Here is a 24,625-nt window from a genome sequence, read left to right as displayed (position 1 = left end):
GTTCAGCCTAGTACCAGTTCTGGGACCTAATACGGCGGTCAAAAAACAATGCTGTCTCGTGTTAGATCATTAATGCTTCGTTTGGGGCTAAGTCTTTGGTCATTCGCTTAGTGTACCTTAATTTATAATTGTTATAATAACATCTTCATATGATAACTACTAGTTATCTAGTTCGCATGTAATTATTAGTCACTTTTTCTTTCAATTCTTAGGTTAAATAATAATGAAAGGGTATGGCATTGTTGTCGTTGTTTATAAGTAGATCTCATTTCAAAATTTTCAGATTCTTTTGGAAAGCCTGTCAATGTACCGGTCTTATTTCAAGCATTTCTTATTCATTTTTTGAACGTTCGCAAATCATTTTGAGTGACATTAGAATTATCTGGTTTACGAGACCGAACATGTGGAACATTTTCCATGAAAGAAGTTGATATACCCGTAGTTCAGTGAATTCGACCAACATACTGTAATAAATATGAAGCCGCCCCTGACCGATACGCCAGCCGACTCATCGAACAAACACATGACCTCACCTAGAAAAAATACAGTCTGAAACCGCCGGTAATATTCTAGTCTAGTACCCAACCGTCTACAGAATTCTCGAAGGGACCTTTACCGATATAAGCCCGATATTATAATTAGTGACACCAAACATATAGGAATCTTTTTTTTCTTGTATTTGTAAAAATAAACATATACTCGTAGATGAATGTGTTTCTAAGATAAAATTAAATTTATCATTAGGATGATACATTTTTCAATTATCAGCCAATTAATTCTTTATTGAATTGAAGGTATCTTCTTGTTTTTTTCCTATTTCCATCCAACCTGATTTTGAAAAGTGCTACCAATGACAAAGTTTTTTTACTAGTATCTAGCGTAAGTTTTTTTGAAATGATTCATTATGCCCTAAAATTCTCTTTATGTTTTCAAATCAGTTCGTCTTTCATTTTCTGATATTTCATTTCTATTTTCATTTATGCCAATTTTTTACTTATCTAATCTGTACCCTAAAAACGTGACATTTTTTGAATAATTTGGACTGTGTTATATTATTTTTCGATCTTGCCTTGTTTGATTCTGATAATACATTTTCTATGTGTTGCAGATAATCCTCTATATCTTTGGAATATTGAACATTATACCAATATAATAAAAAGTGAAACCATTATATTTGTCTGAAATGTACGAACTAATGCTGAGCAAGAACTTTGCAGGTCGGAACTAGTTTGAATCTGTATAAGATTCCGTCTATAGAAAGTGCTGTATATTTCCTGTTGTTTGGTATTAACCAAAATCTGTTTTTGCATCTGTTCTTGGAGAATTGTTTTGATTCAGTGATACTTTCAAATTAGTGTTATTATTTGGTGTCAACGGCATCGAATTGTATGGTAAATAACCTTGTGTTCTGGATAGGAAAAGTTAATGACTTCACAAGCCACCTAGGGAGCATCATGGTTTTTCGTGGGTGTTGCAAAATCATCCCAACTTCAACTAGATGAATAAACTCGAGAAAAATATTTTATCGAGGTGGAGATCGATCCCATAATCTTTTGATAGTGAGTCGAATGCATTGAAACTTGCGCCAATTCACCACTAGCATCATGATTATTATTACTAGTGATATCATCATTGTTACTAATTCGGTAAGAATAATTGAAAGTTATATAAATGAAGAAAATATTTGTTTTTGGTGTCAAAAAAATATAATATATCTCATTATTTTTTAACGAAACATCATTATAACTACATAAAAAAAATATTCAGTATATTTCGAAAATACTGACGACGACGCAACATTCTTTCCCCTCTCACTATCATTTATACATTTACTACTCTCATCTTGTCATCTGATCCATCAAAAACCTTTTCTCCTCTTCCTAGTTCCTAAGGATATTATTTCCGAAGACAATGATATAATTTTCATTCAGAGGATTGCCGTCGTTAATTCCAACATTTTATCGAATCATCTTTCCCAAAATTCATTTATTACTTGTATTTTTGTCCACTGTCTCCTTAAATCACAATCTTCCCGTGCTCTAAATGCTGTTTGAATTCACAAGAAGAAAATGAGTAGGTGTCTTGTAATCTGTAGTTACTTTTGTTATTGGTCTAGGACTGATCATGTTTCTCTACTTCAGCGAATAGTGCCAACAAAAGTTTATCCTTCAATTTTTGAGTTTGAAAAATGACACTTTAACCGAATGTACCAAACGTTCCCATACTCCTCCTATGTGGGGTGATGTCTGATTATCATTTTTTCCACGCCTTTTTAAATTCCCCAGTATTTCCCCGAAGCGACGTGATGTAGAGCCAAGATAGTGGAATCGGTTGATAATGAGTAAGCTTCTTTCTCAAGATGAATAGCACGAATCGAAAGGCATATGAAAAGTCTTCCCCATCGTTTTTCTTATCGTCACCCATCTACTACTATGAGGGGCCCATGATAGTCTATTCCAGTTTCACATCCAAGATGAGTCTTTCAACTGAAAGTTATCCCATTATAGGCAACGCAACGCGATGTAGGGCCAACATAGTTGAATCGGTTAATAATGAGTAAGCTATCTCAAGAGGAATAGCACGAATCGAAAGGCATGTGAGAAGACTTCCACATCGTTTTTTTTTTGTCGTCACCCAACTACTACTCCAGTTTCAAATCTAAGATGAGTCTCCCAAGAAAAAAAGATGTACTGTGCTGCTGATCGCCAACTGGTGAACCAATATTTTTGTCTGAATCCATTAGAAACTAATTCAACACCTAAAAGTCCATACCTTTCATGGTAATCTTGAACCAGCAGTTTTGTAAAACGATGTTTATTTGAAAGTATAACTGAATATTTTGTAAATTTGGACAGGAAAGGAGCTAAATCGGTTCTTCCTTGGATTCGTAGAACACCTCCACTATCCAACATCGGACAAAATTTTCTGAGTCGACTTTGCTTCGACAGATAGAACTGATTTCTTCAAAAAATCTCTCCTTCTAGTCTTGTTTCATCTACAGGTCCTCTGCTTCACGGATATCGTCTATTATTGAGTCTTCATCAATAAATTAATTTCCATTGATTGCATTTTTGAAATTTTGATGAATTTTAAAATTCTTGCTGTAGATCCAATTGTCTATTCCATTTTGAAAAACGATAAATACTGAGCAAAGGTGAGTTTGTTTCGTTTTTCGTGAATTTCTGTATGATGATGATGATATCTTTGGTCGGTCACTTTGTTTGTTTCTTTCCTTGTAGAAATGATGGAACAATGAATCAATTGTCGAATTTTATCCGGTTCTTACCAGTTTCGCGATGAGTTCTTGTAGCGTCTGCAATATTATATTTTTTTGTTGTTCCAGTTGGTTGTTTCCATAAGTTTCTGATTTTTTCTTGACGTAAAATTCTCAGGTAAGCAACAGCTACGAATAGTCTTTTGCTACTGTCACAAAATACAAAATACTCCATTTTTTTTTGCAGAAGGAACGTTCGAAGAATAACATTTTGGAGTCTCCAAATTGCTGACTTTTTGAAAGCCAGCGTGCCATATTATTGTGAGAATAATCATTTACGAAATCATCTCATAAAATTCCATTTTGCCGAATATCTTGAACTCTGATAACAAAATTTGCTATAAGGCCTAATGGGTCGAATACTGACATAAGTGGTGTTCGCCAAAAAAAGATACATACTCCACGATAACTTCGTCAAACTTGCGAAAAAAAATAATTCACACTTTTATTTGGTAATCGTATGTTCAGAACCATTCGCTGAAAAAAGTACAGATATAGGTACGACAGATTCTTCAAGTTCTACGATGCTATAATGCAAGAACTTTTCAGTTGTGTATCATTCAAATTCTCCTCAAACTCAACATACTCCGTTTCACAATTTTCTGATGTAATATTCAAATCAGAACTTACGGAAAATTCTTCTTCATTACATACTGCATCGTATATCTTATTAACCGTTTCGAACCCATTATCGAAAATCTCTTGTTTCTTTTTAAAATCATTACTCGCGTTCATTTTAATGAAATAGAATTCATGAAAATTATTAATCCACAATGGAATTCTCACGAAAATTACGAAACTAAAAGAAGACATTTGGGGTGTTGAGATAGAAAACCAAGAAACGAAAAGATTACTTTGGAAAAGGTAATTTTGTTAATCACAGACTCGATAACTGAAGCTACTACGACATCATAACGAGAATAAACATATTGAAGGATACTCAGACCAATGATATCAAGACCTCACACCGGCGTATACATGGTAATAATACACTGATAAACTTTTTTTGGCGAACACTACATTAAGAATTTTTGAAACATGTCTGTTTTTCCCTTATAGAAAATTTCCCATGAAAGTCCTTAAATAGGTACTCTGAAGAAATGAAGCGAAATAAAGGTTCAAATTTTTTTCTAATTCTGTACCAAAAACGTCATTTACATTAGTTCTTTTGAATTCGTTATCCAATTCGCCATATCACCCTATGAGGTGATTTCCGAAGTTAGTTCGAATACTTTAACTTCGGGAGTATTGACACAATCCAAATAGCGGTCCACGTAATGTCGCCTGGTTATAGCCTCATTTGTTTTTTAATGCTGACATCTCATTTGCGTTTGTTTTTAACAATCTGGGCACATGTCGGGAGCATGTCGCACCAACTGTCATAATTTGCATTTGATATATGTCATAAGGTACTTTTGATTTCCATTTTTCCAAAGAAACCGTTGAGAATCTTGATCTTCTTGCCTCACCAGATAGAAGGGCATTATTGAGAGAAACACCATATCAATTGGCGGCAGCATTGAATACAGTTCGGAGTTTATTTGATTTATTCCTGTTGGAGACACCAAACTAGGAAAGGTAGCAAGTTTTTGAACCCTCTATTTCCACTTCTTTCTATATCAGTCAACATACTTTCGGATGTTATCGCTATATTTTTTTTTGTAAATTCTGTACATTTCTGCATTTGTCTTTCTACACATAATAGGGGGAGGTGGGGGAATGGTGCGCACCTAAGCCACTGGATGAATATTAGAGAAATTGTGTGAATAGCAATAGAAAGCAATGTCAATATCAAGCAAGTAATATCATCAGAAATACTGTAGTTGTTACGTAAATCACAAAAAAAATTCGAAAGATGTTGATAAGGAAGTAACTGTTTCGAAAGAGCTTTACTTCCAGTTTGTGCCTGAAAGTTTGAAAAAATGACATTCATCTGAAGACATTTATTGGAGACGAATAGTATTCGTAAAAATTATTTTCTGAGATATTCTTAACTGAATGCAACGTTAAAGGAACGAAACATCAATCCTCAAATCAAATTAATTTCATTATCTGAATAACGAAAAATGTCCACAAAAAGTACAATTGATAATGACATAATAGTCGAATATATGAAAAGAGTTTATGACTGAACTCGGACTTTTCAACAATTGTATTTTATTGTTAAAATATGTCGTGCTTTGACATGAGACCGCAGAGCCAGAACCGAGTCACCCAACTTACGTGACGAGGCTAGATTCATTAAATGCATCTCGACGCATATTCTTTTTAATTTCTAATGAATCTCTACTATTCAGAATAAAATTACGATTCGAATCAAAATTGTTTCATTATACCAATAAGTTTCGATTGGGAAATGGATATTTCTGAATATCATATATAAATTGTTGGTGCTCGAAGTGGAGTTTGAATTGATGTATTATTGTGTTATTCTCGCTGATGTAAATCAGTGAAGTATGGCAATTCGTTTTTCATATCGGTCTCTTGTATCTGTTCAATGAATTGGTGAGTTTTATTCTGTATTTATTTATGTAAAAGCATAACTACAAGGTTTTAATATTTGGTCATAATCATTTTTGAATATTTGATTCGATTGGTTCACTTTGATTAGGATAGTGAAAAGGTGAGACTGATGCGTAAGTGGTCATTGAGACTCACGTATGATACAAATAATGACGCCTTTATGTTAACTTCATGTCTGCCAGTTTCATCGAGATGAGTTTAATCGCTGTAGGAAAAAAGTGTTTTATCGCTGTGAAATTCTGTTCTGGTTCGAATTTCTATTTCATGGGACTGAAGGAAATAATCGGGGCAGATAACAGCATGAAAGAGGTTCATTATTATTGAAAAGCAATGTGTCGATGAAAAATCATTTGCACTACATTTTGGAGGGCTTTGGGAGTCATCAGATATTAAGGTTGAATATCATTTGTTGAAAATTGTTGGTAGCGCACATTCAACTCACGATCATCTGTATAGAATTTCAACTCAAATTGGGTAAATCCTTATTGCCTATTTGTCACTTCGCAGATGACCCTAATGACCTTGAGTCTCTCACCATGTTATTTTTCAGGTTGTTCTAAATCGACAATAATGACAGGACCTCTGAAAGTAATTCAAATCACATTGTCACATAATCCTAACGAAATATCAGCTTATCAAAAACTTTCCATTTCCACTACAGCAAAACAGAATCTAATGACTTCTCGGGTATTACCGGAGACTTATAGAATATTTCGGGAAGTTAACGAAACCTCTTACAGTGTTCTTTATCAAAAGGCACAAAAATCTTCCAGAACATCCAATTTATACAATGCTTTGAATATTGAAAAACACCACTCCCCAACTCACCAATTTTTATATACCCAGATTTTGATCAGCCACTCATTTCAACAATTGACGCAAGCAATTCTGCCCTAGGAGCCGTCCTGTTACAAAAGCCAATTGGGTCTGACAACCCAGTCGCACTCAGCGAGTCTGAACAAAATTATTCTACCATCAAAAAAGAGTTCCTGACAATCCTGTGGACTATCGAATACTTCTGACCATATAAATGTTTAGCAGAAAATTTAAAATTTCTACTGATGATGAACCGCTACAATGGTGCATGTCCCTCAAAGAATCCAACTCATGTCTGGTGAGGTATTACCTCAAACTAGAGGATTTCTATTACGAAATAAATTAAAAAAATGAAAGCTGTTGAACTTCGCGGGAATTTTCATGATGAAATTTCCTACGAATTTCCACTCGAATTAAAAAGGGAAAGGGTATTCTGTTAGATATAAATAGATACTATAGTATTTGTTTCGAAATAATTTTTCTTTCGTGTAACTCAATGTTTATATGAAAGTAGATGTTTCAGGAAGGTTTTTTCTTCCAGCTTGTGTCTGAAAGTTACGTATCTGCATGATCTACACATCTATATATAGAGTTACTTTCTTTTCCTTTAAAATAGATTGCTTCCTTCCTTTCTTTGAAAGATTCCCACATTTTTTGTATCAAGATGGAGTAGTAGAGAGCCAAAAACTTTCTTTTCCAAAAATTAGTCACTTCTAAAAATAGAAACAAGATTTTTTTTGGCTGGGATTCAATCAAGTAAGTAAATGAATGTCATTACGATGTCATCGATGACATAAATAGATTAAACTTATTTCGTGACATAAAAATCGTAATTCATGAATGGATTTTGTGGTTTTTCTTATAATGTTATCCAGATTGATACTGAAGAGTCCTAAGGCGAGTGTTTTACGGAGAAACATCGGTGTCTACCAGTGAGGATGCCAGTGTTCCATGGAAGTGAAATGTTTACCTTCCATTTATTATATTGTGTAGAAATTCTGTGAATGATATCTGATTTAATTCCATAACGAATATTTGGCATACAAACTGAATAGAGAAAAGTGTTTTTTTTTGTATAATTCACTCTTCATATAAAAATATTTATTTCGAAATAATTGTTATTTCGTGCAATTCAACGTTTATATGAAAGTAGGTATTTCAGGAGGGTTATTTCTTCCAGTTTGTGTCTGCAAGTTCCTTCTTTGCATGACCTACACATCTATGTATAGAGTTACTTCTTCTAAAATTGGTTGCTTCCTTCCTTTCTTTTGAAGATTCCCACATTTTTTGTATCAAGATGGAGTAGTAGAAAGTCAAACACTTTCTTTCCCAAAAAATTGAGACTAGTTTCAGAGCTAGGAATTAGTTTCCTTCATCTGCTGAAGACGTCAACTTGGTGGGAATTGAAGAATTTCTTGTGATTAGAAAAAGTTCTTAAATAGTGAAGTTCGAGGTGTACTGATTTGAATCTCGAAACGATGACCGTCGCGTATTTCTGATATGTACCGCTCATGGTAGAATCAAATGTGTTAAGTCACTTGAACAACTTCCGTGAAAGTATCTATAGAAAAGAGACAAATTCTCAGCCTTTCTTCGATGTTCCAGACTATCAAGGTTGCAAGTGATGTTTGCGTCTCCAATCAGGCAGATGGCTCTTTTCTGGGTGGAATCCAGCAGCTTCAGAGTATACTTAGCTCCATACATGAGAACAATATTCCAAAAAAGGTCTGATCTGAGCTTTATAAAGCATCAAAAGTTGCTGAGGAGTGTACAGTTTTCTGGTTTGGAACAGTGATTCAAGCTTTTGAGAAGCAACCTTGGCAATTCCAGCGACATGATTGTGCCAAGACATATTTTAACCCCCAACAAACGTATCAAATTTCAGAATGTGATTATATCTAATCACATTTACAAAGTGCCAATTATATTTTCAATATACTTACTCGGTTGCTTTTTTCCAAGATGCCACAATCATTGATTTAACTACATTATCGACATAAACATAATCCAGCTTAACATCCGGGTCGCAGTAAACGGTTTTCAATAGACCTGTGAATGGGTTAATTCATTAGTGTTTAAGCAAAGTGGTAATATTTGTATTGAGGGAAGTTGAAAAATCGAATGAATATTAGTAATAAACGGGCAAAATAACTTCCGGAATACCTTTATGGTTTTGGTGTTGAACCTTTTATCGCCATGCATAATTCAGGGCAAACAAATACATGATACTTTACTTGTGATGCACTATTTGGAACCTTTGGTGTAGTAATGGATATTACTGGAGTTTTATCCCAACACCAAATCGTTATTTCAACACCCCGACACAAGTATCTATCACCAAGTGATCATCTTCAAGAGGAAGATTAAACATCTTCAAGAGGAAGATTAAACATATCCCCTCTTGAAGATGATCACTTGGTGATCGAAACACGTGTCGAGGTGTTAAAATGACGGTTTGGTTTTGGGATAAAACTCCAGTGATATTCACGTGATAATTTGTTAATTTCCAGAGTTAGCTATTGACGAAACAGTGGCTTTGAACGTTGATTGTCAAATCTCAGTCAACACTAGCTGTTGCCCGTGACTTTATTCGAAAGTACCAGTTCTTGGAATCATACAGATTTTCTAACAGCAAAATATTCTCATGTATTTGCCTATGATTCATACAAAAATTATTTCGAATATATTCAAGTGAAGTTTCAACTAAATCAACTGAAAGGTTTTTTCATAATATTGTTTGCAACAAATATTTGACACGATTCTTCAAATTAACATGACTTTTCCATCTTCAATTCGACATCAAATGTTTTAAACAAAGTTTGACGCAATAAAGCTCAAATCGGTCAATGAATTTTCGAGATTAGCACGACAAAACACACCAACAAATAAGCAGACAGCAATCAGGTAAACATTTATTATGTATTGATTAACCAGTAATGACGTTATTCAGAGTTCATGCTAGACGGTTATTTCTGAAAAAATACAAAGAAGCATCTTTATCTCTACCGCATTATTTACCGAGGGTTTGTCGATATGATCAATTATCCTAACATATTTCCTACTAAAAGGACTGGAGAGGATACTGGACAGATACTACTAGTGCTTATCAAGCAGACAAATCGACGAATTCAGCATTATATTACCTTCTAGAGAATATCACCCAAAATTGTGCTGATCTTTATATCGAAGGTGCATTTGACAATGCACCACCTGAATATGTCAGGTCAGCCTTGCCTAAAAATGTCATATAATTTGCCATAATTGGCTGGATCTACTCCATGCTTTTGAACAAAACAATATAACTCTTTAAGATAAGGTCATTAGGTCTACCGTTACCACGAACTGCCCTCAGAGCGGAGTACTATACCTTCTGATAAAAAGTATGATCGATGTCATCGATAAAAGAGAAATAGCTTAGGCAGATAATCTTAGGCAGATAATCTTGGAATCAATTGGCAACCTCCAAATCATTAGTGAACCGACAAAATAGACTAGATATATTAAAATTCTGGCCTGGATGGTGAAGAAACTGTTAATTTTTTAGCAAGGAAGGACACTGCAAGCGGTTTCATCGGACCCTAGCTTCAGTTTCAGTTTTCCGATTACAGCTGGGTTGGCCTATCTTGTCTAACAGTCTTACTTACAGGAAATGTTGTCTGAATCATCATTTGAAGAGACATGGACTGTCTGAAAACGGCTGTTTTTCAGAGTTGAGCACAGTTTCACTCTTGCCATCTGATCTGAAAGATCACTCACCAAATGAGCTAATGGGATTCGTTCTTATTTGGCCGAGTTTGTACACGTGTGAAATAATCCCAACCTAAACTCTCGCAGATTGCAGTATAGGGTCGAATGTACTTACTCACCTTGGTTCAGAGTTTAACACAGTTTCACTTTTGCTATCTCTCACCAAATAACCTAATGGGATTCGTTCTTATTTGGCCGAGTTTTCACAGGTGTGAAACAATCCCAACAGAAACTCTCGCAGGTTGCAGTATAGGGTCGAATGTACTTACTCACTCTGGTTCTGAGTTCAGCGCAGTTTCACTTTTGCCATCTGATCTGAAAGATCACTCACCAAATAAGCTAATGAGATTCGTTTTTATTTGGCCGAGTTCGTACAGGTGTGAAACACTCCCAACATAAACTCTCGCAGGTTGAGGTATATGGTCGAATATACTTACTCACTTTGGATCGGAATTCAGTTCAGTTTCACTCTTGCCATCTGATCTGAGAGATCACTCACCAAATAAGCTAATCGGATTCGTACTTATTTGGCCGAGTTTGTTCACGTGTGAAACAATCCCAACCTAAACTACTGCAGGTTGCAGTATAGGGTCGAATATACTTCCTCACATTGGTTCAGAGTTTAGCACAGTTTCACTTTTGCCATCTGATCTGAAAGATCACTCACCAAATAATCTAATCGGATTCGTACTTATTTGGCCAAGTTAGTACAAGTGTTAAACAATCCCAAGCTAAACTCTGACAGATTGGAGTATGGAGTCGAATGTACTTACTCACTTTCGTCCAGAGTTTAGCACAGTTTCACTTTTGCCATCTGATCTGAAAGATCACTCACCAAATAAGCTAATGGGATTCGTTCTTATTTGGCCAAGTTTGTTCATGTGTGAAACAATCCCAAGCTAAACTCTCGCAGGTTGGAGTATAGGGTCGAATGTATTTATTCACTTTGGTTCAGAGTTTAGCACAGCTTCACTTTTGCCATCTGATCTGAAAGATCACTCACCAAATGAGTTAATGGGATTCGTTCTTATTTAGCCGAGTTTGTACAAGTTTAAAACAATTCCAATCTAAACCCTCGCAGGTTGGAGTATAGGGTCGAATGTACTGACTCACTTTGGTTCAGAGTTTAGCACAGTTTCACTCTTGCGATCTGATCTGTGAGATCACTCACCAAATAAGCTAATCGGATTCGTACTTATTTTGCCGAGTTTGTACAAGTGTGAAACAATCCCAACCTAAACTCTCGCGGGTTGCAGTATAGGGTCGAATATACTTGCTCACTTTGGTCCCACCTACTTAGAGTTTGTGGAAATTGTGCAATGGGGGTTAAATGAAATGACATGTCACAATACAGGCTGATGAAAACTATGTGGATCAGTCAAGAAATGGCTCAGTTAAGGATTTCTAGAAGCGCTGCTGTTTGGATATTCCACTCTACATTCATAAACAATAGTAGGGAAGCCTAGATGAGATTTATGACATAGGCAAATATTTTCGCAGTATTGTGTTCTTCAAACTTCACAATGCAAAACTATGAGTATATTTGAGTCCAAGTGGAAATAAGATCAAGTTGTTTCACTTATTATATGGAAGGTGTCATGCACCGGGACAATTGTCATATAGGTACGCTTATTTTTTGTCAAAAAACTCAAAAGTCACTATTCAAATATACGTTTTCTAATAATTCTAGATAGATTCCATTCCACAATGCCGAATACAATTATGACCTCCGGTAATAGTTGCCGAAGGCTACTGACACATAAATCTAATTATAACGAACGGTGTGATTATCACTTTGTAGGGTTCGATGCCTATTCAAGTAAATGCATGGGGATTGTAAATGTAAATTATTCAAGGCCATCGATCGCCACAATATCTGTACTTATTCATTCAATAAGGAGATAAGTAATTTTCGGTGTTAACAAAAAATAAAAATAACTTTGCACCAAAAACTTCGAAAATTATTTTACCCTTCAAAAAAATTGACCATGGTTAACACCATAGTTGTGTAATTTGTAATATTGCAGGATTCAAAAATAAACCGTCGTATACAGGATGCTGTCTACTTATCGTTTTAGCAATTTTTTTTCGTAGTCCCCTTTTAAAAGAAATGAGTAAAAAAATAAAACTCCACTTAGATGGCCATGACTTCAAATCTAGATGTATTTTTCAATACTGAACAACTTTTCTGAATAACATTTTTCGAAATTTTTCAAAATGAGAGTAATTTTGTCTCAAAATCAATTATTTGAAGGCTCCTCGTATATTACGTGTAATTTACTGTATGTTGTTGGTGCATGTTCAGTTTCAGGGAATGCACAAACTTTTATCAAGAATAATTTTCTGTCGAAAAATCCTTAATAAATAAGTTTCTCATATGGTGCATACTTCGGAGATGACACTGTATAAAAAAAAACTGAAATTTTTGAAATTGTATTTTTGCTGTATCTTCTTTATTAGAGATATTGTGAATCTAGTACCCTCAACTTCGAAATATAAAAGTAATTTTTTTAAGTTGAAGTTGAAGTTTATTCGATATTTCCGAGAGTTTCGATAATTTAGTCATAGTCAAATAAATCACCTCATAATTTTCTGATCTTCTCACCTTTAGCTCCTGCGACATTAAATCCAAATGGTCCATTAAAGTTATCTATCCATCCCACCACGGGTTCAAGTATACTTGGAACAACTGAAAAAAATGGTATTGCAAACATTTCAAAATAGTATTGGTGTATGATTCTAAAATTCAATAATTTCAAAATAATCTGCTGTCTTGAATACATCTTCAGCTCACAGAAACTTTTGATCGACCTATGAATCTGGATTCCTCAAACTGAAATGAAGAAATCGATTGAAAAATTTGGAGCAAATTTCAGAAATATATTCCTATAAAATTTTGAATGAATTCAATAGAAAACGATAAAGTAACTGCAAAATAGTTCCAAGTATATTTTTACATATTTTGAGTTCTTCCTGTATTTGATGCATATTTACTTCTGATATAAAAGCTCAAATTGAAAGTCATCAAAAGAATGGTTAATAGAACCATTAAAACTCACTAATCATTAGTTTACGTTGATTATTATTCAGCTTCTGTAAAATCAAGAACCTACATTCTTTCCAGAGTTCAATGCTAACACAAAGTAGAATTGTCGGATCACCAGAAAAACAATATAAGTACATTTTGTAGCATTGTGTGAGCCACTATCGCAGTAGTTTCTTTCAAGGAAATATCGCATAGAGTAGCACAACAAAAACTAGTCTTTTTCATCGCGTCAAAAATAATTTCTCTCCCCAGCTGCTTTCGGTCAGCTGTGAGGAACAAATTCGACATTCTGAAATAACGCTCACATGTATGAGGTACGACCCCACACGTAATCTGAAGATTTTCTTGACCACTTGCCTCTCAATATCTCTCTCAATTAAAATTTTTGGTGAGCTAACTGACAACTTTAAAGGGAGTTTCGATTTGACCAATCAACCGACAACTGCGGTAGCAGAAATTTGGGAGGCTGACCTGAAATGCCATCGAAAAACTTATCCACATGTTTCTAGAAATGATATGCATTAACCTTTTTAGATTTCATAACATTTCTAGAAACATGTGGATTCGTTTTTCGATGGCATTTCAGGTAAGCCTCCCAAATTTCTGCTACCGCAGTTGTCGGTTGATTGGTCAAACCACCAACACTGACATAAAAACTTGGAAAGTTGACTTGGGTGTCACACCAATAGGTGGTTCAACTTATGTTTCGCTTGCGTTTACGCAGCTATTTTTATCAAGTACTTTCTTGGTTTTTCTCATTTTATCTTCAATTAAAGACCCCCTGCCCGGTACTAACGATGCCCAATAGGCTGAAACAGCTGTCTACCGGTGGCTCTTAAATTGAAATTAATATGGGAATGATCAAAGAGTACTTATCTATTTATTTTTTTGATTTTCATGGAATTATTTTCCAGCAGCTTGACTGCATTAACCTTTCTAGATTTTATTTATATTTATATATTTATATATATATATATATATATATATATATATATATATATATATATCTGACCTGAAATGAATCTATTAGAAACACTTTTCCCTCACCAGAACAAAAGGGCTGACTCTCGACGCGCGTTTTGCTAACCAATTTAGTATCATCAGGAGATGACTAAGACTAGGTACTCCTTCTCGTTATGAGCTATGTTGAACTCAACCCCTCTATATACATTCATCATGACTACTTTATTTTCATCGGAAATGTATTTAATTCTTGAGGAAAATATGAATAGTCAATAAATAGAAGCAACAATGTCTTTTTCATTCAGTGCTGCACAAAACAAGTAACAAAATGAAAACAAACAATTGTAATACGCACAAAATCACATTGGATAAATGTAGTATATCAACACGTTTTGTTCGAATTTCAACTATATTGGTATAGACCAAAAAATCAGATCCTATTCTTAATGTCTTCTGGTATCGTTAGTATCTACAATCGTCAATTTCAATGCATATTATAGAAATGCAAGGAATCTGAGATACATATATATGAGCTAAACAACATCTCATTTGGCATGACTTGCTCTAGGTTTCTAGCGATATGCTATTTGCATCAGCTAGGTGAAGATGACGGAGATGCATATCCTTTAGCCGCACCATTATTATCGACTGACTTTTATGTTGATGACTTTCTCAGTGGAGTAAACGACAAATCTACAGCAAAGAAAATAATTAAACAGATGATAGGGAGTCTAGTGACTGCGGGGCTAAAAATGCGACAATGGGCTTCCAACGATCCCTCCACATTGGAAGACATAACTGTGGAAAATGTTAATCCTCGGCTGCAATTATGTGATGCTACATTGAAGATATTAGGCATACATTGGGATTCTCGTTCCGACACCATTACATATACCGTGGATCCTATTATATCGCAAAGGATTACCAAAAAAGCATTTTGTCTGAGGTAGCCAAAATATTTGATCCACTAGGATTACTAGCACCTGTTATTATACAGGGCAAGATCATTTTGCAAAACTTTTGGAATTATAAGCTTGACTGGGACGAGTCTTTACCTACCAATCTACATAGTGAATAGAAAAGTTATTGTGATCAACTACCAGCTCTTGATTTGATATAATTTCCACGTACTATTGTTACTCCGGATATAAAGGAAATGCAATTACATGGATTTGCCGATGCAAGTGAGAAGGCTTATGGAGCCTGTATTTATCTACGTACTGTTGACGTAAAGGATAATATCAGAACACAATTATTATGTATCAAATCCCATTTCGCGCCTATCAAAACCGTAACAATACTGAGTTTAGAACTTTGTGGAGCTTAGCTATTGACTACATTAATGAAGACCGTGAAGAATGGTCTCCAAGAAGAGATGAAAACTTTGGACCGACTCTACCTTTTTATTACATTGGATCCAAACTTACCCGCAATAGTTGAAAACCTTTGTCGCCCACAGAGTAGCGGAAATACAAACTAACTATCCGATAAAATATTGACGGCATGTATCGAAACACGACAATCCCGCAGACCTTGTATCAAGAGGAGTATCACCCATAGACTTCCCAACCTCAACATTATGGGTAATGGACATGTTTGGTTGTCTGAACCCATAGCCCTGTGGCCAAGTCATTTACGTGAAAAAAGAGGATCTTTTGAATTACCCGAGCGACGAAAACCGGTGTGTTTAGCTATGACGGTTGGAACACCATTCACCATATTGTTAAGATGTTCTACCTTTGAAAGAATGATACGTGCATTATCGTATTGTTTTCGTTCCACGAGGCGAACATTTCTACCCAAATATTTAACCGTGAATAAATTACGTCTGGTAAAAAGTCGCGTAATCAAATGCATACAACTGCAATTCTCCCTTGAAGATATTAAAAACCTACAATCCGGAGATCCACGGCGGACTGTTGGATCAAACTTGCTCAAACTGTATCCTTTCTTGGACAAAGAAGGCATAATAAGAGTCGAGGGGCGTCTGAACCTTTCTAATTTGCCTTATGATGCTAAGCACCCTATCATATTACCAAAAAACAACCATGTAACCAATCTTTTCACTATATATTTGCACAAAACTTGCATTCTGGCGTTCACCAAACTATGTATACCATACGTCGTAAATATAGGATCATTGACGGGTGTAGCCTGGTATACAAAATCATAACTAATTATATCATGGGTGAACTTTCACATGCTCGTGTAAATATTGCAAAGCCGCTTAATCAAGTTGGTGTTGACTATTGCGGACCGAACGTCAATAAAGGCGTATGTCGCTGTATTTGTATGTCTTAACGTCAAAGCCATACACTTAGAATTAGTCGCCGACCTCACCTAAGATGGTTTTTTGTCAGCCTTACGGAGATTCATCTCTCGTCGTGGTTTATGTCAAGATATCTACAGCGATAACAGCACAAATTTTATTGGGGCCAATAACACATTAAAGGAGTCCATAGAAAATATAAATGAACTAAAGGCACAAAACCAAATCCAAGGTTTCCTGAGTGATAAAGGAATACAATGACATGTCAGCCCTCCACAGGCTCCGCACGTCGGCGGACTATGGGAAGCTGCTGTAAAAAGTTTTAAAAGACATTTATACAAGGTCGCAAGGCATGATAGGCTGTTCACATATGAGCAATTCAATACCTCAATTATTGAGAAAGAAGGTATATTGAATTCCCGACCATTGACCACTATTTCCTCTGATCCTAACGATCCTATCGCTCTTTCTCCCGGCCATTTTTAGTAGGTGACTCTTTGACCACTTACCGAGTTATGACTACTCGAAAAACCCTAACAACCAATTATCTCATCAGAAACATTGTGCAGGACTCTCTCGTTCCATTACATGAAGATAATGTACCACCAGCTCAATGGGTAATGGGCAGAATCATCGAGTGTTATTCTGGTTCAGATGGTGTTGTGCGTACTGTGTTAGTGAAAACCACATTCGTAAGGAATGTCAAACGTATAGCGATATTACCTATGGCAACTCTCTACTGTGAAACAAAAAATTAGAGACATTTGAACGTTTTTTAAGCGGTGTATGAAATAGGGACGCAGATTCACCACTGAGATTTGTTTTGATCTCAAACTTTGCGTAAAAGTACGAATAAAAAAATCAATTGCAAAATGAATAAGTTAACTCACCTTGTTTGATGTAGTATGGCAGAAGGATGTATGGTAGGAGTGGAAGTTCCTTATTAGACAAGGAAAAATCGCACATGTAACTTTGTGGGTTCGCACCACGACGTAATTGTATTGCAGTTTTTACACCCGATCACGACGACGAAGGTTTTTCGTCTCTCGGCTCCTCTCCTTGAATATATTTCGGAATGACAAATTCGAGGAAAACAAAAAAAGAGGACAGGATCGGCATGAGTAGATTTGAATAGTAGGAATAAGTAGTAGGATTTCATCAAAGTAAGGTTCTTGAAAAACAACAATTTAAATTATTTGCCCGCATAAATTGTAAATGCACCCTAAACCATATTTACAATTGTGAAACAAAAATAATGAAAGAAAATAAAAAAAAAGAAATAAAAATTTAATGTTTGGTAATGAACCAACATTAAGTTATTGATCGTAGCCTCTCAACGGTATGAGTACGTTCAAACGTATCAGTCTTTTTTACATAATTTTAAGGATTCTATAATTTTTTGATTTGATATTTTTGACCCTTGGGTCAAGTTTTAATTTCAAAGTGTTTATTGTGTTCATTTCTCGTTATTTGAAATTGGAAACTTTCACGTTATTGGTATTTGTTTACAATGGGTAAATCTGCAACTTGACCCTCAATAAAAAGCCTATATCTATTGTTAATGTTCTCAAGACCGTCTATTTTATTTCTTCGTGACTATATTATTTGGGTTCAAATACCGAGATTTATAAAGTTAATGTGACATTTCTCTGCATTCCTAACTTTTTAAATTCATGGCAACTAGAAACTACAATCCTGACTAATTTCTCTGTTTGCCGAATTTCGACCTAAGCACCCTTTTCCAAGATGTTTGGAAAATACGTGACTTGACAATAATTCCAGCCCATCCTGATAAATTAAACTCTTTCAAAAGAAAATTTTTGGGGATAGGATCAAGTGAAAATAAAATTCAGTCTGCATCCGAGAGTATAGTAACATGACATACCGTCTTACCGCGTATCACAAAATAGTTCATCGTTTGCAATTACCGTGAAATATCTTGTTGCAAGACATACCGTCCTACCAGATACCGTTAACAATACCAATCTCATCTGAGTTTTTCACCACACATTTCTTCGTTTTTATACATTGAAGTTTATATTATAAAATCATAGTAAATACAATATTGATTATATATTAATTTATCTGGTAAAAAATTATTGGCGAAATCAAATTACCTTTTTTTAAATTGTAAAACTTGGATTAAATCAATAATTGAAAAAACAATATGATTGATAGTTCACAGTGATCTGGGGTTAGATCTGGATCTAGAGGGCGAAACTTCTAGTTCTCCGAAATGACGCTCTTCAGGTAGAAATGGAAACATCCTTAACGAATGGGAAATATAAATCTAGCACATCATATAAGTTAACTGGTCATTGCACAATGATCCAAAATGTTTCGGTTTTTTTCCGTTCCAGACTATTCTCGAATATTTCACAATATTCCGGAACATTCCGAAATTACTGAAATGTTACGGAATGCTTCACAACCTTCAATCTTCAGAAGCATATCCTTCAGATAGGAACGGAAACCTTCTCAAACGATAAGCTAATATGACACATGACAAAACAAACTACCGCTAGGTAATAACTTTTCTTTCTACTCCACTATTCATTGTCATGTTGTAGTATCTCTTATTTCCATTTCAGGTAGAAATTTTGTTTCATCTTTTCCGTTGATCATTAAATCGTGAAATTCTTTTTTTATATTCGATTTCTTGATACCAGTCAACTTACCAATAGAGGGTCTTATGATAACGGCAGGAATTTTGTTTTTGCAGAGATCAGCAACAAGTAATTCGGCAACTGATTTTGTGAAGGTGTATGTGTTCGGAAGTGGATGAATAAATTTTTGTGTCATTACTTCAATAATCGTGTCGTCGCAGTTTTCAGCCAAAGCAATGGTGTCACGCCAATCATGTCTCGGGTATAATTTCTCCTCCAAAACCATATGATCGGCATTAGCATAAAGAGTAGAAACATGAACAAATACATCTAGAGATTTCATTTCTAAAGCCAAGGTTATAATTTCTCGTGCACTTCTTACATTAGTGAGGATGGCGTCTTTAAGATGATCATCAAATCTTACAGAAGCTGCGGAATGATACACAATATTGACATTTTCGATTAGACTTTTACGGTCCTCCTCGCTGATTCCTAGAATGAAAATAACATTCTACTTTGCAACAGAAAAAAAGGTATTTCATTAAATTTTATTAGAAGACCAAATGTATACAATATATTTATTGAACTCCTTCCGAACCGTTCTCGATGTAAATACATTTTTATATCAACTTTTATGGAATTTGAAATTTTGATTGATGATGTTCGTGTTTTAGCTTCTTACAACTTAAAATAATTAACGGTAGAGAATACACAAGATAAAAAAAAGATTCTCACTATTTTGTATTAAGATGAAGAAGTACAAAGTCACATTTCTTCCCCAATAATGAATCTCTCCTTAAAAAATACCTCTTTTAAATCAAACTATCGGTCATCTTCAAATGTGATAAAGAAAAGGAAAATGAATTTTCTGAATAAGAATAATAACTCAAACACTAATTTACAATTTAGTAATGTGGTTTTTCTGATCAACAAATGGATATTGATTTCAGTGTCATCAACAGCAACAATCATTTTCAGCGAGTGTATCTCCCAAGTAATTCTTCTCATCGTAAACGATAGTCAATCTCCTAAGGAGATCGATTCATTCCTCAACTCTTTATGAAACTGAAATTTACGATTACTATTTATGATTATTCAAACTCCCAGAAGCTACGTTCGTTTCGATACGACAATTTTTGGGCTCAACTAATGCAGCAACTTGTTTTTCAAACAAATTTTCATTCTCTTATTACTCATATATTATATTCTACGTACCAAGATTTACTTCTTTGATGTCTCCATTCACAGGAATTATTTTGTTGAGAAAATGTTCATTCTGTTTCCTTAATTCATCAAATAACTGTAAAAACGAAAACATAAATACATTATAACTGAAAGAACTAGCCAAATAAAAACAAAGGAAGATATACTACTCGTACTTGCAATTAATTGAAAATAGATTATTTTTAGGAGAGATTATTTCCTTTATACCTGCCGTTTTTTCTTTCATGTGGTAACATTGCTGTATTCTAAACCATAACAGATACGAAGACGATTAAATGGGAAAAAAGGTAACTGTCATCGGGAACAATACAATGGTCGAAGAAAACTTACGGGGACTCTCACCCTTCTCGAGTTATACGGGGAAAACAAAAAATGATGTTTATCTTTTTTTTCGAAAAAAAAATACCATTGTATTCGAAGTGTACTATGACGATATTTAAAAAATCTGTTTTTCCGTTAATGTAATAATGAATTCGATAAAATTTTTCGTGTCAACATGGCCACCATCAACTTTTTTTTAATACGGACCTGTCTTTTTCAATACAGATATACCATCATCAGTGATGGTCCTGACGTTACTTCTTTTGTAAATTGTTTCGATTTCTTTAAAATATAATTCAGACAACCCAATAAATTCGATAGGTAGGTACCCTAACACAATGAAAATCCGTACCTTTTCGTTTTGGAAATTTTTGTATTGCCATAATCCTTTTTTCAAGGCTTATTTCTCCCTAATCAATTATAATTCGAAATATTTTTATAATTCTCAATCCTGGAAATAACGAAAATATCAGTTTTTGGTCAAAATTCGATAGTTGTATAATTTGGTATGATCAAATAGCATCTCAATTCATTTACCATCTTGAACGCGTAGGTTTCTATGGCAAATTATAGTTTCGGGCCACGGGAACCACTTTTTAAAAAGACTTTATTTAGATTTACAGACTTTATTGTACAGAAGTTACTCTGACAATCGTACTAACAGAACTGACTCTTCTTTCAAGATGGCTAGCTTTTATAAGTTTATTATAACTTAGTCAGCATTTGATGAATAAGCATAAAGGAGGGTTTTATATACATAACTCCTCCATCCCTAAGATGAAAATAATACGTTAACATTATTTTCATCAACATTTTCTAAATGAATATTTTCTTGTTTATTTTTCCTTTTAAAACATTTGAATTTGTTCTTATATTTGGAATATAAAATAAAATATGTAATAAGTATTATAACTATGAATATACAAATATACATTAAAGTATAAGAAGTGCTGTCTTCTTCTAAGGCTTCTAGTCGATGTAATTGGGTTTTTTCAGCAAGGTCCTGAAGTCGGGTTAGTTCGTCGAGGTTTACTCTTTCAGGAACTTTCATAGGGTTATTCTCAGGATGTAGCTGGATAGTATCTATTTCGGGTAACTGTAGAGGGTTTCCTTGAACGGAAGTGGCGTCGTTGGAATAAACTTCGCCTCTAACAGTGAGGTTACATTTATGTGGGATATGGATCAACTGTGGTTGTCTGATATTTTCGTATCCATGCTCCTTACAATTTTTCTCAATCATGATCTTATCAATGGGGATAATAATCATGTAGGCATCGTTGACAGGTTCTATTATGTCCTGGTCTAATTGAATTTGAATCGTCTGGCATTGATGATCGGTTTTACCAATTAGTAATTTCGGTAAACAATCTTCTTTTGAAATTTGGTTGTCAACATGGTATATGCAGGTATTTTCAATTCTCGTACAGGGTTCATCTTCATAATGATGGTAAGTCGAGTTAAGAATTATATAGGGTTTTAAAGGAACGATAGCTTGGTTGAGTATTGGAATTGGGAACAAATGGAAGTAATCATAAACATTTTCAAGAAGTATCGGAAAATGAATTGCAAATATAATAATTCCATTTTTATAATTAATTTCAATTTTTAGTAATTTATTATACGACTGAATGTTTTTAAAGTTTGGTAAACTGCCTTTGTAAAGGTTTGACATTATTTTTAATAATTCTTCGATATCAGATAATGGTAATATCGTGCTATGAATGATGTTTAATTCTGCAAATAAAATTGAATCTTCAATGTTATTAAGTATTGATAATATAATTTGACAATCTATTATCATTGTATCAAGAGAATTTTGAAGTCTTAAGAATAGCGTGAACTTATTCAGATTTAAGACAATACTTTTTATTTGTTCGTCAATTAATTGTTGGTTTTTAACAATCTGCTGTAAGCTATTCTTAGTTTCGTTCATAAATTTTCTTGTGATAGTTAGGTAATTTTCTAAATCATGGTGAAGCATGTTCTGATTCTTTTCCAAAGTGAAAATTGCTTTATTATATTTTTCTGCATCTTCATCATCTAAAGTACCAAAGAGCCATTTACTTGTTCTGCCTACTATATTAATAAGTGCCCTTTTCCATCGATTATTTTCTTGAGGTTCAATATTGATTAATTTCACTTTGATTGTGTCTAGCAAATAATTCAGATGATTATACATGTGGTGTAGTTGTGGGTATAAAGGGTCTTTGATCAAGATAAATTCTGCGATTGTTTTTGTATTATTATTTAAGATGTTTAGGGGAGAATCAAATTGTTTTGAGTCAATGTATTTTATAAACGTATGTTTTTGTGTAGTGGATCTTGCTTTTCCAAGGGAAAAGGGAAGGATAGGGTTATTTATCCTCGTCATTATTATGTCTTGTCCTGTCGTCGCAAGGATTCCGAGAAGTAGAAGGTATAACGTTGTCATCTGAAACAATTTGTTTCTTAATGATTTTTCTTTGTGGCTTTAACTTACTTTTATGGTATTTTGATTTAGAAGTTTCAATTTTGAAGTTACTATCTTTTTTTGGTTGAATTTCCTTATATAAGGGCGATAATTTATTTCGAGGAGTTTCTTTAAGAAAAGTATTTTTATCAATTTCAATTGCTGGGGGATCATTTCTGTTGGAATTTACTTTAGATAGGTTCTTGGCTTTTTCATTGTTTTGTTCTACTATTTCTTTTAATATTTTCATATTTCTTGAATGTTTTTCTATATAGTTTGAGGTTATCTTTTCTAACGTTACATCATAAGGGCTCTGGTGTTCTACATTACCTTTAATAATTTGAAAGGGTGTGAATTTAGTTGCGGAGTGGACAGTATTATTATATCCTAGAATCGCATACAACATTTGTTTTGTTATTGGTCGATTAGGAAATTCTAATTTTAAGGTTCGTATTTCCTCAATTAGAGTAGAATGAAAACGTTCTACCGGACTATTACTGTTCGGGTTTTTTGGGGTGATGTAATGCAACATAATTTTATGAAGTTTGCAAAAATCTTCAATCAAGTTATTTTTAAATTCTGTGCCAGAATCGCAAGTTATTTTATTTGGAATACCGTAATGGGATATGAATTTTAATAAACCATCTAAGATGTCTGTCGCATTTAGTTGTATGGGATATGCTTGTGCAAAGCGCGAAAAGCTGTCAATAATTGTTAGGAATTTTAGTCTATCAAGTGATAGAACATCAACATAAATATGTTCGAACGGGTATTCTCCAATTGGTGTTGGGTTAAATTTTATGACATTAGGGTGCCTTTCGTATTTTGATTTTTGACATGTTACGCATGTATTTACGTAGTTTGTTATGTCTTGAATCATATTAGGCCAATAGTATACTTTTGATAGAGACAGTTTTGTTTCATTTATGCCTCTATGTGTAGTTTTTGTTTCATGATGGTATTTAATTTTTTCTCGTTGTTCATTTTTCTTCAAAATGTCTTTCAATAGTATATTACTTTGAACAAGTTTAAAGGCTGAGTTTCTAAAATGTTTTTGGATTATTGGAATTATTACATTCTTTAATTCCTCTTGAAATATTATACCATAAACAGTATTAGGTTTCAAATATTCTAAAAAGATTTTTACTATATCGTTTTCAATGTTTCTAGTAGATATTACGATTTTTAAACGTGTCTTATCAAAGGGTTTAGTTATACTTACTTTTGGTGAAATTATGTCGTTACTTTGAACTAAGAATATTTGATTTTTAAATTTATTTAATGGTTGCTCTGATATTGGGATTTCTAAAATTGGGTCTTCTTGCGAAGAATGTTGTGTTTCATTTGAGTGTTTTATTTTCGGTTCTTCTTGTTGGGCTGGTACGAC

The 24,625-nt window shown here is 34.1% G+C and overlaps 2 protein-coding genes across 4 annotated transcripts in view; one reads left to right on the top strand and one right to left on the bottom strand.

Moving 5' to 3' along the window:
* LOC111504881 (putative fatty acyl-CoA reductase CG5065) overlaps positions 1–24,625 on the bottom strand; it is a 53,700-nt gene that overhangs the window by 23,393 nt on the left and 5,682 nt on the right. For all 3 annotated transcript variants that reach the window (XM_074185828.1, XM_074185827.1, XM_074185826.1), the window contains exons 2-5: positions 20,460–20,544; positions 19,317–19,736; positions 12,966–13,049; positions 8,557–8,662 (exon numbers count right to left, since the gene is read on the bottom strand). In XM_074185828.1, the coding sequence (XP_074041929.1) occupies positions 8,557–8,662; positions 12,966–13,049; positions 19,317–19,736; positions 20,460–20,544 (695 nt within the window). The remainder of the gene's footprint in view (positions 1–8,556; positions 8,663–12,965; positions 13,050–19,316; positions 19,737–20,459; positions 20,545–24,625) is intronic.
* The window catches only part of LOC111504827 (uncharacterized), a 116,672-nt gene continuing 97,737 nt past the window's right edge, over positions 5,691–24,625 (top strand). Inside the window, exon 1 of the mRNA XM_074185829.1 lies at positions 5,691–5,779. The gene's annotated coding sequence lies outside the window, so the exon portion shown is untranslated. The remainder of the gene's footprint in view (positions 5,780–24,625) is intronic.

This window comes from Leptinotarsa decemlineata, unplaced genomic scaffold (genome assembly GCF_025532065.1).
Source record: "Leptinotarsa decemlineata unplaced genomic scaffold, Ldec_3_MD MMD2_tig00078346_RagTag_RagTag, whole genome shotgun sequence".
NCBI classification, from domain to species: Eukaryota; Metazoa; Arthropoda; class Insecta; order Coleoptera; family Chrysomelidae; genus Leptinotarsa; species Leptinotarsa decemlineata.
This window is presented reverse-complemented; position numbering and strand designations above follow the sequence as displayed.